At 35.9% G+C, this 19,171-nt stretch overlaps 1 protein-coding gene across 1 annotated transcript in view; it reads right to left on the bottom strand.

Annotated features, from left to right (window-relative positions):
- The window catches only part of LOC306877912 (adhesion G protein-coupled receptor B1-like), a gene marked incomplete at both ends in the record, with an annotated part of 68,122 nt that overhangs the window by 23,638 nt on the left and 25,313 nt on the right, over positions 1–19,171 (bottom strand). Inside the window, 4 exons of the mRNA XM_079429951.1 lie at positions 2,593–2,719; positions 12,359–12,402; positions 13,208–13,310; positions 14,128–14,203. Coding sequence (XP_079286077.1) covers positions 2,593–2,719; positions 12,359–12,402; positions 13,208–13,310; positions 14,128–14,203 — 350 coding nt within the window. The remainder of the gene's footprint in view (positions 1–2,592; positions 2,720–12,358; positions 12,403–13,207; positions 13,311–14,127; positions 14,204–19,171) is intronic.

Here is a 19,171-nt window from a genome sequence, read left to right on the forward strand (position 1 = left end):
TTTCTACAAGCTTTAGCTCATAAATATTCAGTCTGGGCAAAACCACAGCAATTTTCTCATATCAAACTGCTTATAACGCGTAAGACAATCTGACCCATGTAAACCAGAGCCTGGTTCAAAGCTGGAAACATCTGTAGAAATACTGGAGTGCGATTAAAATAGCTGCAGTGTATTATCTCCCTTTATTTATTTTTTTCTCTTTCCATGTGCACTGCAGCTGATTGTATATTCAGACTCAGAATCTGGGAGGGAAAGAGAGTAAGGGAAGTGTTTCTCTGGCTCTTTATCATTCTGAAGCTGTAGGACGTTAGTTGCCAGCGGAGGGGCCGTTGGATGGGCCATTTTGAGGTGGCAAGTGGAGCTGCAGGAATAATTAGCGGCATAGCAGTGGGGGTCTGGAGCAAGAAGGCTAGAGAAAAAGAGAGACAGACAGGGAGTGGAGCCAAGGGGAGGAGTGGTCCTCCCTTCTGCTGGCACACGGCTACACAAATGAAATCCCCACAATATGCTTCCCATGAGGCATGGAATGAGCTAACTGCGACACTACAATATTCCACGTCCATCTGACCAGGTACAGCGGGACAGGCAACCATCATAAGGCGAGCGATTAGCATACAGCTATAGCTCTCTGGATCACCACGAGGAGACATGCAGATCATGCGGTCTTTACACACACATAAATGAAAGCAAATAGCAGCACATAAATGCGCACACGAGGCCTCTGAAACACCGATAAAAAAAGTGTAAAATGTAAACGGGCTATCCTAAAATCATTGCTTGAATGTACTGTAACCTCAGCCTTAATCAGCATGAAATAAATATAACCCTATTTACTTTAATGCACTTTCCTGGTTTTATTGTGAACAACCAATCAGTGCACATCATCCCAAATAAAAATAGTTTGTCTTTTTAATCTTTAATCTTCTTACATAACTTAGGCCGAGAGAACAATTTGATAATGTTAAACAATAGTAGATATTTTGGTGGAATTTAAGCAAATTATGGCTCCTGAAGCCCACATTTCCAATCCAGCTGATTCAAAGAGTGAAGTAGCAGAATCCTAAATTTTTTCCTTGAATATCCTGTTTAAATAGGAATTTCACATTAACAATAAAATATACTATGGAAAACTATGGAAGTCGATGGGCTCCATCAACTGTTTGGCTACCCAAATTCTTCAAAACATCTTTTGTATTCAGCAGAAGAAAGAAATTCATGGTTTGGAACAACTTGAGGGTGAGTCAATTTTTGGGTGAACTATACCTTCAAGCAAGTAAAATTTGTTGCAAAAGGCAATTCACACTTGTTTCGGTTTTTGTTGAACAGAAATTCCAATCCAACTGATTCCGAAAGTGAAGTAGGCACTGCATTGCAACAAACCACATTAAGCCAGTAAAATGTTCTTCAAAAAGGAATTCATGTTTGTTGTACACTTTTTGTACCCCATATTTGCAGCTTTGTGCATAGTATCCTGTATGTAATGCTAACTCTGCTTTGTTATGATGTCACTTTTTCACTTGGATTCCCAAATCAAAACAGTGTCACAACAGTGACTTCTGTTCCTGAAGCAGCCAATCTGAAACATCTTGGCAGAGCAAATGAGAGAAGACTTGGCCATTGTTTTGGCCAGTAGGGTGTCAAGCTTCCTCTTCCTCTTTTTTTTTGGGGGGGGGGGGGCTCTCTGGCTCATATCTGGGCCAAGCTGCACAAAGAAAGTGTTATAGCGTGTTCTATAGCTTTAAGAACTTCCACTGCCCATGCTGTTTCCACGGCAACTGGTGAATAAACTGCTTCAGAGGCAGTTTCCAGTCTAATAATAACTAATCACACTGAATGAAAATTCCACACAAAGACACTGCCCTTTCTTGCATTAAACCGAACCAAATCCCATCATTTTAAATAAAGATGTTATTTAAAAAAAGACATATAGATTTACTCAAAGACAACCCTCGAAGGCCCAAATGCACGGATGGTGTGTCACTAAGATATATGTTTTACACTCATAGAAAGGCCAACAAATCCCCTAAGCACATCTGAATGTATCAGGAAAAATGTATCTGAGGTGTCCACACAGCAAAATCCAACAGAATAATATATATATATATATGGAAATGTGTATGTTGGTATTTTTTAATCAAACTGCATTTCTTTACAAATAATAGATAATGTAATGTAGGCAGTTAAGACAGCTATTTTCAACTATTATTTTATTAATCACATGCATTTTCTCTGTACAAACATTTAATGTATGCAAATCCAAAATGAAAGCCAGCATGTTTCATGCACTGCATTCTAGCATTAAACACTGCTAACAAAACGTTCCTTTTTGCCACATATAATTGTGTCTATATACTCAGAACACATTAAAAATGTTTTAACATGTCTTAAATTGTTTGCATTAAATCTGCTGTATGGCTCTGGCATGCCGTGGAGAGGAGGAGAGGGGGGAGTGAGAGAGGGATCTGTTGATACACAATGACAATGACGCCTATGACCAAAAAAAAGCAGTACATTAAATCACACAATGTCACACAAACGCGTCTTTTGACGTTCTTCGGCGTTAAAGGAGACAATAGAAATGGCTCGACTTACCACATCGGGATTGAGGCGTGCTAAAATGGCGAAGGTGGAGAGTCGGTCACACAAGCATTTGGTTGTGCTGGAGTCGACGGGCACGGCTCTACAGCCTCGAGCAGACCAGGAGCCCAGCAACGACGAGCTGCGGAGCGGAGACAGACAAGAGCGCGGAATGAGATCAAATCCCTTGCGATAAAACAGCTATTTCTCTAATCCAGCGCACACTGAGCCCGTCGTATGAGAGCCGGAGCGCGAGAAAAGACAGATGAATGGATGATGTGATGCAGCGCACACCTCTGCTTTCTGCATGGCCAGGTTAGCTGATGTAAATACAGTTACAAAAATGTAAAACAATCATCCTGAAATAAAATAAAGCAAAACTTACTGTTTAAGATAAAAATAGTTTATAATAAATGTATTTTATTTATTAAATTATTATTATTATTATTATTATTATTAAACATGCAGCCACACACAAAGAGTGCATATCTGCAAATTCTAACCCCGGGTAAATATAATTCTGGGTTATCGTTCCTCTTGCACACTGGTCACATTTTATGCTGGGCTAGTTGCTAATTAATTCTCTAGCCATGCAGGTTTCGATTTTCACATGGTAGGCTACATTTGTAAATCCTTCATTTAAACCCAGCATATTTATGAAACTAAAAACATTCAATGACAGAATGCGACTAGCACGCGGAAATTAAAGATGTCGGCAAATAAATTCAGTGGTTGATTTAAGTCTACTGAAGCATAGAAAAGCACAAACAAAACGACTATAGGTCTATAAACTGTCGATAACACATTATCATTACAGCTCAACGCCATTTTCAACGTTCAACGCTGAAAAAAAAAACCGCGCCAAAGTTTCTTTGCACTGTAGAAAGAGGATGAATAATTAATTAGGGAAGCGCTGACTCCGGATTGGTCTGTTGATGTACAACACAAATCAAGCACCGCCACCTTTTTCACATTTCCGGGTTTCTCAGCAGCTGAAGCCATCATACAGTAGTTGGGTTAACTTTAAAGGGGTCATCGGATGCCCGTTTTACACAAGTTGATATGTCTGCAAATTCTTAATGAAAAGTCAATAACATACTTTGGTTAAAATTTCTCAATGGTAGTGTAAAAACTCTGTTTTGCTGTTCTAGTCCATGTTGCTTTAAATGCCAGTGAGCCCTGCTGACCCCGCCCCTCTGTTCCATGGAGTGACGAGCAGACCATAGATGTGTGTAGATCCCTATTGCATTCACCATAATAATCAATGAATATTCAAAGATATACAAGTGTATAACTAGCTGTAGACACACAAAGTCAATGTGCTGAAAAATTTGCAGGTCGTTCCAAAATTGGCGGATGGCTTACGTATCGCGGCTCATAGAAACAGTCGATAATGAGGCATCTAGGTGTATATCTATGGAGCATGCTAAATTTCAGCTGCAAAACTGGCTAACTAGCACATTAGGAAAGGCGATTTGCAAAGATTCATAAAAATCCTTATACTCACTTCTTCTGTAGGTAAAGCATGGATCACGAATGATTCGGGTGAACATAGATGCATTTATGTAGATCGGGGATCGGCGCATTCACTTCAAAATGAAAGTAATGTTAATCCTCTTCGTCTTCAGCCGCTCAGATTTCGGGAGTAAATGACGACTGCTATACCGCCCTACAAAGGCAAAAGACCTTAACACGCTACAGTGTGAAACTGAGAAAAATGACTTTAAAGTTTTTTACTTGACCAGCCAAATAAATTATAAGTAGGACACTGGAAATTTGGCAATTAGATGTTTTAGTAATGAAAATTATCTACATTAAAAAATTGTGAGCTCAAACTTGATTTTTACCCCTATTTTGAAGTTAATGTACTCTGCCTTTGCATTATCTGCAAAAAGTGAGAAGTCACACCAAGGCAAAAGGCAGTAACTTCCCAGTTATCAATATTTGATTGATCACCATTTACAAAATCGTTATAGTAACACCTGTATAAAATATACTGATCATGGGCTATCTCATATTGGCTATTGCATATGGTAATGTAACTGTATTAATTTATTTTTAATTTTTTGACCGTAACAAGCAGACTAAAAGTTAAACATGTGAGTGGATACCGTTTTGCAACCAATTTATTTGCTATGCTCAGTAACGAATTCTAGACAGCATAATTGCTTATATTGACTTGAATGAAATAGCCTGACCTAAAAGAACGACTTGTGGATTTATGTGAATGCCAGCAAGCAGGCATGCTCAGAAATGCGTGTGGATTAAACATCTCAGAAGACGTTCAGCGCTATGGATTGATTTTATAGGGTTACAAGAAAAGGTAGGATATGGATTTAATTGCGAACTGTTTGCGAACCCTACTGATTTGATGACTGATCATGCTACATGCTACGGCATTCAAGTACACATGCATCCAACTAGAAGCGACAGCCTGGTTAATAATCTGCATTACAAAAAGGGGGGGAAAAAAATCTTTAAAAGGTTATTAACAATTATGTATTGCTGCCAAGGTGTCTAGTCTTTACAGTGCTTTGTTATATGGAGCTGTTTGGTAGATCGCGATCTAATTCGTTTGTCTACACCATAATTAAAATGCAGCAGACTTTAATGGACAGTAAAAAAAAGGCAGAACACCATATAACTCCAAGCCGGCACCGTAACTTAATTTTGACGTGCGGCTAAACAAAGGCAGAATGCCGTAACTCAATTTGAGCATTCCAAACAAAGCGAAAGAGCCGTCACTGGTGTTATACGGTGTTCTGCCTTGGTTTCTCCGGGGCTTTTTGAAGTTACAGTTGAGACGACCTATTATTTTCTCGGAAAAACAACGAAATTGACTCAAGATACTTATGTACATGATAAAGGATGTCTCGAATGTCCTAAAATATCAATAACTAATTTTCGACAAAAATCTTTTACGGTCTTTTGCCTTTGTAAAAAGTTACGGTCTGTTGCCTTTGCATGGCAGTATATTCAATATTACATCAAACAACTAAACACTTCAGTCGCTTAATCGGAGACGTTATTGTCTTCCCCTGCACTGGAGGCGGACAGCTCTCAGCTCACTCAGGACGGGTCTAAGGTAAGACGGTCTTGTCAATCAACTATCGTGGGAGGGGCCTGTACAGAGCTACATCATTCTGACAGGAATCTAAGAACAGCCTGATTTCAGAAAAGGGATTTTAAAATAGGGACTTAAAAAAAAAAACACTGGGTGGATTATTATCATTGTAGGATAGATGTGTACACACACTTCTAACACACATTTATGTTCAAACAACTTGTAAAGTGAATTTTGCATCCGATGACCCCTCAATACCACGACTGAGGTGAGACCCTTGAGCAAGGCACCAAACCCCCAACTGCTCCCCGGGCGCCGCAGCATTGGCTGCCACTGCTCCGGGTGTATGTTCACTACTGTGTGTACACTTGGATGGGTTAAATGCAGAGCACAAATTCCGAGTATGGGTCACCATACTTGGCCACACTCCCTTCCCTTTCCTTTTCACGACTTTCAATCGAAGGAAAAAAAAGACAGAATGATAATGGCTGTCAAAAGAGAGAACTATGTCAAATTTACTGTCCCTCCCATGGACACTGCATTATTTTGATGCAAAGGTGATATAATACAAAGTATAGTGTTAAATGCACATACATTTAAAAAAATTAAATAAAAATATAAATATAACAAACTTTCGAGGATTTACGATACTGATGACTGTTGAAATGAGTCATCACAGTCTTGTGAAAAGGGTCCATTGTTGACAAGGAATTTGGTGCATTATTTTATAGTAATAATAATAATAATAATAATGTTGGATAATTTTAGAATGTTGAATAATATTAATATAAATTAATAAATAAAATATTATTATTATTGTTGTTGTTGTTGTTGCAATAGCTGTAGCCTAGTACTAGTTTCTTGCATTTCAAAACACACAATAGCACCAAACTACACAGAATCTCTTTGAAATGAAAGTTCCCAAAGGACAGTTTGGGGTAGCCTTTTCACACTGTGTTTAGCCTGCAGCAAGCCTTCCAAGTGGAGTAAAGAAGTCTCTTTTACCTGTCAAAACATTTTTTCCTTTGTAAGTTTATAAAGCGTGGAGGAAAAGTGCAATGTAGCAGGGGACGGATATTGCACTGGGACATTGAGACCTGGAGCACAACATGAAAGGAAAAAAAAACTAAAAAAAAACTTCAGAACAGGGCAAAGTGTCTTCTGTTTTATATTTACTATCAATGTCAGATATGCATATGATGTCTCACGTGTTCAGATACAGAATAATGAACAAACCAATCAATTACTAGTAATACTTTACAATAAGGTTTCATTTGTTAATAGTAGTTAACGAAACTTCATTTATAATTTATTAATCTTAGTTCATGTTAATCTCAACATTTACTAATACACATTACTAAAATCAAATGTTGTGTTAATATTATTTAATGCACATGAGCTACAGCAACACAAATGAACAATAAACAGTTGTATTTTTATTAACAAACATTATAACAAAGGTTAATAAAATACTGTTTTGCTCATTGGTAGTTAATGCTAGTTTTACTAATTAACTCATTCGATTTTACTGCAAAGTCTTAACATTTACTCAATGAAGAATAAATGTTCTGAATTTCTGAATCAGTGTCAGTTTGACTGTGATAGAAAACTGTGAATGATATTAAAATATCACATAATATTATATATATGGAGAGATTACACACACTAATTCATACACTAAAAATAAAATGTCAAAAGTTGACTTTTCATAAGAGCCAAAGGAACATTAATCCACATCTTTCTATTCTCTGCAAGAAATGTCTGTTTTATGCTTCCCATGCAACTTGCATGCACCAAAGCAGATGACAATTAAAGCATGAATATCATAAATACAAGTGAACCTTTAGGTTGCGATTAGTGCCGCTGCCCAAAGCCACTCAATAATTAGTCCATTCCACCACCTACACAAATTTGAATCTCATAATCTTGATGAGGAACCCTCTTGACAGCATGATTCGGGCTGTGTCTGATCTAACGCTCAAATAATTGTAAAAAAAAACCTCATAATGACATCAGTGAAAGTGATATGAAGTTAATATCAAAACATACCCACTCCATGCACAACTGATCCTAATAGCAAACCATCAATCACGTAGCATCCTCTTCATGCAGCTGCAACATGAAGTCAATATTCTCACACACACACACACAAAGCCGGGGTTACCGGCACCATTCCAAACCCACTGTGCGGTAGAGCTCTGCAGTCTGGGATACCCATAATGCACTGGGGCTTGAAGAGTGCTGAGGGCCAAACAGTATAGCGCTGGAAGCACAGCGTGTTGCAGCCCCAGGGGAGGGCTCAGTGTTAACATTAGCACATAAACCTGAAACTCAATATATTATCACCCACTGCACAGACACTGTGCGTGATACGATTAAGACTTTGTGTCGACCACACAAATATAAAGACAGCGCAGCACGGCTGTGTAATTGGATCATGGGCTTCCAGTCCAGCTGTACTGTGCATGTTTGCAGAGAACATGCCAAGTGCAGATGCATGTGAAAAGCAAGCTCGAAAAACATATATACATATATATATATATATATATATATATACACACATACATACATACATACATATACATATATATATATATTTTTTTTTTATTATTATTATTATTTTTTTTTTTAAATGGTAAAAGTCTGCAAAAATGAATATTTTAGTATTATTTATATGCGATTATACTTTTATCCACATTTTGAATTAGCTTTTATTTTTATACTTTCAGGTTTCATTTTAAATTTTGTTAGATTTTTAGTAATTTTGTTATGTGCTTTTGTCATTTTAATTAGTTTTGGGCTTTTTAAAAAAAATATTGCTATTTAGGTTTAATTTATTTTTATTTAAATTTTAATGAAATGATTAAATATAATATGAAATATTGTCTTAGCAAGTTACAAAAAATATTTCATCTAACATTTAAATTGTTTCATTTCAGTTAACAAAAATATTTTAAGTTTTAGTTTTAATTAACAAAAATAACCCTGTTAACTGGTTAAAGGTAAGTTCTCTAACTATATGTTGAAAAACTGCAATAAATAATTGGACATTTCATGTATTTACAGTAAAATACGGTTAATGTAGTTTATGGAAGTGAAAAAGAACAAGTAATCTATTAATGTTCATTGCATAATGTAAATTAAAATTCCTAGAATTCCATGTGTGATTCTTTTTTTTTTACTGTAAATTTGTTTAATCCATAAAACCTAAAATGTTGCTACTGTATTTTTATGGTAAAATCTGGCAACCACAGCTGCTGATTTTTTTTTTTTTTTGTTTATTGTAAATTTCAAAGATTTTTTTTTAAGAAAATCCATGCAAAATTCCTCAAGTACATCCATGAATGAGAAGGATCATGTAAGAACTAGCAAAAAAAAAAAAAAAAGACTGGCTTGTATCGCTAGCGTTTGATTGAAGTGCGAGTCAACAGAAAGCCCACACTCTTTAAAGCTGTTAACTAAAAGACAGTCAGTGACAAGGACGCCTCCTCACATTCCAATTTCTCTCCCAAATATGAACTCATTAATCATAGCAGCTGTCCAAGATGGATTTTAATTTCGCACCGAACACACACCAGCCCCGGCTCTCCTTCGCTCAATGCGGGCAGATTACATTTCACTGTCCTCTTCCTGTGTCTCAGACTCTCTCTTTCGCTCCCTTTATCTCACTCCTTCCTCTCGGTCACCATTCTCCTTGTCTTGTCTTCTCTTTTCTTTTCATTTCTCTGCATTATTGTGTTTTATTCTTGTGTTATAAATGGTGCTTGGTGTTCTATTACTTTTCTAAGAAATAGTCTTATTTACTGTATATACTACTTATAATGACTAAAACAATATACACATTTTTAATGTTTTTGAGGCTGCATTTATTTGATAAAAAATACAGTAAAACAATAAAATTGTCAAATATTACTACAATTCAAAATAACAGTTTTTAATTTAATTTCATTTTCATTTAACCTTTATTTAACCAGGCAAGTTAATTAAGAACAAGTTCTTATTTACAATAACAGCCTGGCAGGAGAATTAATATCTCCTGAGACATAAACATATCACAATACATAAATCACATTAAAAAAAAAATTCAAATGTCAGTTAAAACATTTACAGGTCGAGGTCAAAGCACTCACTAGTAATTGTTTAAATGCACACACTGGAATATTTGTCTCTAATTTCAATAACTTTTGTAGCATATTCCAATCATTTGGGGCGGAACGACCATAAGTAGTTTTCTTTCTAGGAATAGCCAAGGCAATTTAACTAAAGTATAAAATGTAATAAAAAAAATAAATAGCCATTACTCTAGGCTTCATTGTCACTTGGTCCTTCAGAAATCATTGTATTATGCTGATTTGGTGTTCAATAAATCTAATTTTTCTGTTGTTGAAAATGGTTGTGCTGCTTACTATTTTTGTTATTGTTTTTTTCCCCACAGGATTCTTTGACAAATATAAAATAAAAAAATACCATTATTTATTTAAGTCTTTACTGTCACTTTTGATCAATTTAAAGCATCCTTGCTAAATAAAAGTATTACATTTTCTTAACAAAAATGAGTAGCGACTCCAAACTTTTGATCTTTTGACCAGTAAGAAACCACACAGGATGCTCCAGCAATGCACTAAAAACCACATCAAGCACTTTAGCACTGGCACAGCAATGCTCTACTAACCAATAACAACACCAGCGAGTTTTGCACTTTTTTCATATTTTTTTAACAGGATTTTTAAATTCTATTGTTCTCAGTCTGTTCTCCCTTGAGGCAATGGCAGAAAACTTTATATCTTTAACATATCTATATGTATCCATCTAAATGCAAATGTTCCACCCACACTGCATTAAATGCTATGGGCACAAACTAGTCACTAAAGAGTGCGCAAACAGATGGATGTGTAGGGGGTGAAAGTACAAGCATGACCAGGAGGCCCATGCATGGATCTTTGTTAAAGTACAACATAATTCTGGTGTTCGTCTGTCTGTCTCTTTCAATAGAATCTGGCTTCAGAGACACAGTCTCAATTTGCTTGCTCTCTCTGCAGAGGAAAAAAAGAAATAAGTTTCTGTTCATGTTGGCTAATAAAACCGAACTTATTCTCATGGTAATATAACGATTCTCCTATTTCAGCTCTTCAGTGTGTATTTTGAATGACAATAATAATTCAGATGTAAATTCCGCAGCTGAAGCACTTAGAGTGACGCTGTCAGGATTTACCTGTTACGTTTCTCGGCACTGGTAAAGACGTAATCATTTAGATGATTGAGATGATTATTGAGATGACAGGATGGATTTGCATTTGAATGTCAGTTGCCAATCCTTTATAAAGTATGAAGGTTTCAATTTATGATTAGTGTATAAAAAAGATCTGAATGCAGCTCATAGAAGGACTGTGTTTTTATGATAAACAGAAACATATAAAGGAAACATTTGATTAATTCTATATCTGTGTAACTGCTATTTCTCTAACACACTCACAGAATACATACTAAATACATACTAAAAATAATGCTGCATTTAGAATACTAAAATGCTAAAAACACTTTACAATAAGGTTCATTTTATGTTAATGTTAATTTCTACATATACTAATACACGTTTCACATGTAAAGTTCTAGAAATTACCATACACCAGTGTTTAACATTTGGGTTCAGTTAACATTTTTAAGTTCTCATATGTTAATTTCCTTATTTATTTGTTAAAAAATACAGTATAAAACAATAATTGTGAAATACAGTACAATTTAAAATAACTTTCTTTTTTAATATATTTTAAAATATATTAATATATTTATAAATATATTTTAAAGATTCCAGTGATGGCAAACAATACAATATTTATAAATCAGCACTATTAATAAATGCTGCTGCTGCTGCAAAAAAAGTTCACAATAGGTTTGTGATACCTTGGATTATGAAATTGAGCCTTAAAGTGCTACCGAGACAATAAAGTTTTCATATGGTAGTATGATTTATTTAACATCATCTTTCTACCATCATCTTTTTTAACAATATTTTTGGACAATCTGCAACCAAACTAGTTATAAATAGCCAACAGTACTGGTGGCCCTCAAAAGCACTTGGTCTATTGCATCTCAGTTTGCAAGGCTGGTATCACAGCAATCAGTTTAAATATTCTTGATGCACATTTGGCTTTTACCAATACTAGCTGTGTATCTTGAATATATACACCAACATAAATATAAAAATAAAATGTCCACAGCCATCAAAGTACCTCGTGTTAACATGCTAAAACACGTATACAACATTATCCTTGCAACATATTTTGGTTCTTCTACAGAGAGTGCATGTTTGCAGCCAGAACCTTCTTGTCTCTTTCCCTCTCTCTGCTCTTTTTAACTGTTTTCTCTTGTAGCCTGCTTTGTGTGTCTCTTCTCTGCTTTAATTGGAAGTGTGTTTTCCATAATTGCTGCTGATGTGTATACAGTACAGAAGGAATTTGGCATGCAAAAATCATCCGGTGTCAAAGTGGAGTCAGTGCTGGGTCAAGTGAAGATCAAGGCAGCTATCTGCAGGATTCAACATCTCCTGTCACCAACGTTGCATCAATGTTTTAACATACTACAGCATGTTGTCTCTAACCCTTTATAAACACACCCCTCCTTAAGCATTGGAAAATACACCCTACTGTGTGACTGAAGATTTCCTGCAAAACTCAGCAGACAGCAAAAACAGATTTAAGTCAATAAACGGCTTCTCACCTGTCATTCTCATCCCAGGAAATGCAGGTTTGGTTTGTGGTTCCCTGTGGAGAGAGTAAGAGTCACTTTTAGTGATTTTGCCTTGCAAATATGTATTGGTGATTCTTCAGTTATAGGGGCACTTTTAACTACCTGAAATCTTAATATATTAAACTTCCTCAAAACATTTTTTTTTTAAATTGAAGGCAGTTTTTTTCAAGTTATGATCATAGCCATCGGCTTTTAAGTTGACTTTTTCAAGTGGATTTTGTTGCTGTATGTGATAGTAATGAGAAGTGATGTTAATCTCTATTTATTTATTTATTTATTTAGCAAAAATGTTGAAATCTTGGGTTTTCTAACAGTCAATTAAGTTTATACAAATTGAAAAAAAAAAAGGTAAGCAGGACAGGAATAGCAGCAATATTGAGGACACTGACAATTAAATTAAAAATAAGATCGATGTACATAAACATAACCTTAACTGAAAATAATGAATGGAATAATAATATTAAATTTAAAAAATAAATAAAATGATAAACAAAAATGAAAATTATTTTAAAAAATCCTCAAAATAGTGAAATTCTTGAAAATGGCTAAACACTCTTAAAACTAGAAAGTAATTAAAATAATTTAAATAAAGTAAAAGTAATCGATTTTACTAACTTTAATTACAATTAAATATCATCTTACAGTATGTGAGATGTGAAATTTCCATGCTTTAAGAATTCTTATACAAGAATAAAATGAAAAATGAATTCATTTTAATGTGTCAGAGTGACAAAGCCATAGTTTGAATAATATTGGAACAAGACTGCACACATATTGAGTTTGATGCAACGTGCGGGTTTAAAGGGCAGACTGACTTACATTGTAAAGGTGTGAGAACTCAATCTCTAGTGGAGGTGAGAGGGAGCTGGGTGTGGGTTTGACTGTCACAGAGATCACCTTGGAGTTCAGCACTGTGCTATTTCTATGAAAATACAGAGAGAGATGAGAGAAAACATGAGGAGGATTGCAAAAAAACTGAAGGTCATGACCTCCTCTCGTCTTCCCCCTTCTAAGAAGCTGCCATGTTCCCATGTGACAAATATATAGTATGAGACACTTCTCTTTGTGCTGTGGTAAATGTTCATGTCATTTGCACTGAAAAAGAGTATATTCTTTTTCTGACACTTTTTGTGTCACCAGATATCGGTTTCAAAATAATCGCATTGCAAAAATGAGAAAGACGGAAAACAGACTGAACAAAAAGTACCAACCTTTCTGTTGAACCCTAAAGACATTTCAATACATTTAGACATCTTTCAACTATTCAGAAAGGCTATAAAACTATTGCAAGGTAAAGAGTGTAGTTTTTGTTTTTATGTAGTTCTTTCTGATATTGCAGAGTGTCCTTTTAAAAGTCCCTTTAAAGGAACAGTTCACCCAAAAATGAAAATGTCATTAACTCACTGTCATGCCATCCCAGACCTTTATGACTTTTTCTTCTATGGGCATAAAAGACATTTTGAGATTTTTTTTTCTTTTTTCTTTTTCCCTATTTATCAGTCAGTGTTAACTGTTTGGTTAGGCATACAAATATAGCTCTGAAAATGTTTGCCAAGATAAATAAAATACAAAATCTGACAATAATGGTCTGAAAACTATCCCTACTTTAGCTCAAATAATGCTAAAACTTGAAAAAGTGTAGCAGGTTGTTCTTTCTTTAAAACTAAGAAAACAGCAACAGAGAGAGAATCCAATTGAAATGCACAAAGTCTCAACATAAAATGAAAGCAAAGTCTCACCTCTGTAGAGAGAGAATGCTGCCCAAGTTTCTGTACAGTACGATACCAGTCACAAATGCTGAGGCGTCATCTTCATCTATAACACAAACACACACACACAACAGATATACAGTATCACCTCAGTTCCTGTTAAATAAAAAGGCAGAAAGCAAAGCGATGAGGAAACTAAATGCTATAAGAGGTCATTGAGATACAGACTTAATTGGTGTGTAATCAAACCCTTTATTTAGAGCCCTGTAATGTAACTGGAGGTGAGATTGCAGGTTGCTCTCTCTCTTCTCTCTGTTTCTCGCTATTTTACCCTGCAGCTTCTCACCTATGAGTTGGGCAACATGACTAATCACTTAACATATGCTTGCACAGACCTTCATTACACACAAATACACAGCGTGTTCCAAGAGTTATCCTTTTTTAATGAACACACAGGTTTCCATGTTTTATGGGGACATTTCATAGGAGTAATGGTTCTTATACTGTACACACTTTATTTTCTTTCCCCTTACCGAACCCCCTAAATCTACCCCTCACACAAAACCTTCTGCTATTTTAGATAAAAAAAAAACAAAAAACAAAACAAAAAAAACTTCACTCTGTATGATTTATAAGCTTGTTTCCTCATGGGGACCAAAAAATGTCCCCACAAGATAAAAATTTACTGGTATTACTAAGGGACATTAGGTACACATAATGTAGCGAATCCCAGGTGTACACACACACACTAGTGTTCAAAAGATTGAGGTCAGAGTGATTTTATTAAAGAAATTAATGTTTTTATTCAACAAGAATGCATTAAGTTGATTAAAAGTTACAGTAAAGAATAAATAAATCGATAAAAATAAGAAAATATAATTTGAGCAGCAAATCAGCATATTAGAATGATTTCTGAAGCATGTGACAATGGATGCTAGAGTAATGGCTGCTGAAAATTCAGCTTTGCCATCAAAGGAAAAAATTACATTTTAAAATATATTACAATAGAAAACAGCAAATTGTAATAATAATATTGATCAAAATTGCTGTTTTACTGTATTTTTAATCAAACAAATGCAGCTCTGTTGAGCACACAAAAGACTTCTTTCAAAAACATAAAAAAATAACTTTAACAGTAATGTGTATATATAGGCTATATATATATATACACACACACACACTCGCCGGCCACTTTATTAGGTACACCTGTTCAATTGCTTGGTAACACAAATTGCTAATCAGCCAATCACATGACAGCAACTCAATGCATTTAGGCATCTTGATGTGGTGAAGACGACTCGCTGAAGTTCAAACCGAGCATCAGAAAGGGGAAGAAAGGGGATTTAAGTGACTTTGAACATGGAATGGTTGTTGGTGCCAGACGGGCTGGTCTGAGTATTTCAAAAACTGCTGATCTACTGGGATTTTCACGCACAGCCATCTCTAGGGTTTACAGAGAATGGTCCGAAAAAGAGAAAATATCCAGTGAGCGGCAGTTGTGTGGACGAAAATGCCTTGTTGATGTCAGAGGTCAGAGGAGAATGGGCAGACTGGTTAGAGATGATAGAAAGGCAACAGTAACTCAAATAATCACTCGTTACAACCAAGCTATGCAGAATACCATCTCTGAACGCACAACATGTTGAACCCTGAAGCAGATGGGCTGCAGCAGCAGAAGACCACACCGGGTGCCGCTCCTGTCAGCTAAGAACATGAAACAGAGGCTACAATTCGCACAGGCTCACCAAAATTGGACAATAGAAGATTGGAAAAACGTTGCCTGGCCTGATGAGTCTCAATTTCTGCTGCGACATTCAGATGGTACGGTCAGAATTTGAACATGAAAGCATGGATCCTTCCTGCCTTGTCTCAACTGTTCAGGCTGGTGGTGGTGGTGTAATGGTGTGGGGGATATTTTCTTGGCACACTTTGGGCCCCTTAGTACCAATTGAGCATCGTTTAAATGCCACAGCCTACCTGAGTATTGTTGCTGACCATGTTCATCCCTTTATGACTACAGTATACCCATCTTCTGATGGCTACTTTCAGCAGGATAATGCACCATGTCAAAGCTCAAATAATCTCAGACTGGTTTCTTGAACATGACAATGAGTTCACTTTACTCAAATGACCTCCACAGTCACCAGATCTCAATCCAATAGAGCACCTTTGGGATGTGGTGGAACGGGAGATTTGCATCATGGATGTGCAGCCGACAAATCTGTCAATATGGACCAAAATCTCTGAGGAATGTTTCCAACACCTTGTTGAATCTATACCACGAAGAATTAAGGCAGTTCTGAAGGCAAAAGGGGGTCCAACCCGGTACTAGCAAGGTGTACCTAATAAAGTGGCCAGTGAGTGTGTATTTATTTATATATATATATATGTATGTATATGTATACGTATATATATACATATACGTATACATATATATATATATATATATATATATATATATATATATATATATATATATATATATATATATATATATATATATATATATATATATAAACCCGATTCCAAAAAAGTTGGGACACTGTACAAATTACGAATAAAAAAGGAATGCAATAATTTACAAATCTCATAAACTTATATTTTATTCACAATAGAATATAGATAACATATCAAATGTTGAAAGTGAGACATTTTGAAATGTCATGCCAAATATTGGCTCATTTTGGATTTCATGAGAGCTACACATTCCAAAAAAGTTGGGACAGGTAGCAATAAGAGGCCGGAAAAGTTAAATGTACATATAAGGAACAGCTGGAGGACCAATTTGCAACTTATTAGGTCAATTGGCAACATGATTGGGTATAAAAAGAGCCTCTCAGAGTGGCAGTGTCTCTCAGAAGTCAAGATGGAAAGAGGTGGAAAGACGTTGTCTCTTTCAGGGAAGACCTTGCATTTTCCAACATGACAATGCCAGACCACATACTGCATCAATTATAACATCATGGCTGCGTAGAAGGAGGATCTGGGTACTGATTGAAATGGCCAGCCTGCAGTCCAGATCTTTCACCCATAGAAAACATTTGGCGCATCATAAAGAGGAAGATGCGACAAAGAAGACCTAAGACAGTTGAGCAACTAGAAGCCTGTATTAGACAAGAATGGGACAACATTCCTATTCCTAAACTTGAGCAACTTGTCTCCTCAGTCCCCAGACGTTTGCAGACTGTTATAAAAAGAAGAGGGGATGCCACACAGTGGTAAACATGGCCTTGTCCCAACTTTTTTGAGATGTGTTGATGCCATGAAATTTAAAATAAACTTATTTTTCCCTTAAAATGATACATTCTCTCAGTTTAAACATTTGATATGTCATCTATGTTGTATTCTGAATAAAATATTGAAATTTGAAACTTTCACATCATTGCATTCTGTTTTTATTCACAATTTGTACAGTGTCCCAACTTTTTTGGAATCGGGTTTGTATATATATATATATATATATATATATATATATATATATATATATATATATATAGCAAATCATGGTTGTGATGTAACTTGCAGATATCGCTCACACAAGTATACACAGATACACATAATTGGCCTGTTGGTTTGAAATTATTGATATTTCTTGTGCTAATGAAGAGAGCAACAGGATTGAAAAAGCGTGAGCGAGGGGAAAGGGCAGCGGTCCAGCCTTTTACACTGTCAGCAAAACCACCTGAAACAATGCACACACACACACACACACACACACACATAAAGTCCATCTGGTCTTTAAGCTACACTGCACTAAATCATGCCAAAACATGTGGCATGTGCTGTAAGGGAGAGAAAGAGTGAGAGTCTGTAGAGGGGTGCCAGGCAGCGGGCAGAGGCCACAGCTCCAGGGCTGCAGCTGAGGTCCCATGGGCAAGAACACAGACCGATGGAGGGGGACAGGGGGCTGGGGGTGTGACAGTTTCGAGCTCCCTCGGGGTAATCGGGTTTCTGCTTGCCCACCCCTCTTCCCCTCCTACTAATATGCCAAAGCCATGATAATGCGACCAGATGAGACCCGAGAGGGCGTTTATGGACAGCACATGGTACTAGAGGAATGTACATTGCTAAATAAAATAAAAAAAACATGTTTCCAACATTAAAAATTAAGATTTTCAAGTCCACACTACATATTTTCCAGTTTACGGGACCTTTGAGTCACAAAGAAATGTGAATTACTTGAAACTACATAAAAACCCATGTTAGACCAACATAATTGCCCAAAATACTGTTCTGACTAGTCTAAAACAGTTAAGATAAATTATATTTTACATTAAATTAAACAGTTACATTTTGAATATATCAAGTTGCATTGAAATTAAGTTTTCTCAAGAATTCTTTTTTACATTGAACTTTAAAAAATGGTGTAGGATTTACTTAGAAACTATTTTTACTCAGAAATTGCTAGTAAATTTTTACAAAGAATTACAAAAGTAACACATTGAATTAAATGTGAACTTTTGAAGTAGAAAGATGGAAATAATATTATATTGTAAAACTTACTCCAGTAACAATAAGATCTGTAACATTCATTTAGAAAATAAATCAGGTTTTAATAGAGCTTTAATTTCATGCCAACTTTAATAGTGGTGTTTTGTTTGTGAACGAATCATGTTGGTGAAAAAAATCATAAAGTGTTCTTTTCAGAAGCAGATCCTTTGTAAGAATGAAAGTGTTTTGTTCTCTTACAATGTGTTTCATTTGATTCAGTCTATCAAATTCCTCTCTCACTAGCCTCATTCTACAGCATCTTTAATATAACAACTCATCTCAGCATGTCCAAAGCTTGACGACCTGTCAATCCAGCACTGGTGGCATGGCAACAGATCTCCCAATGGGAAAGGGAATTAAACCTAATTGTGCTTGATTGGCTCCTGCCGACTCCTGATTGAGTAGCAACTCCTCTATTAGCATAGTCGCGGGGGAAGAAGCATCTTAAATGGCCTGTAACGTCGGACATGGCAAGGATTAAACTGCCTACAGCAATCTGCTCTCCAGTGAAGGAGATAAAATACGTCAAACAAACAGAGATTTGTTACAAATGCAATTTTCTGCTGTTTTACTAGAGTAAACA

The sequence above is a fragment of the Barbus barbus genome (assembly GCF_936440315.1).
Source record: "Barbus barbus genome assembly, chromosome: 12".
NCBI lineage: Eukaryota > Metazoa > Chordata > Actinopteri > Cypriniformes > Cyprinidae > Barbus > Barbus barbus.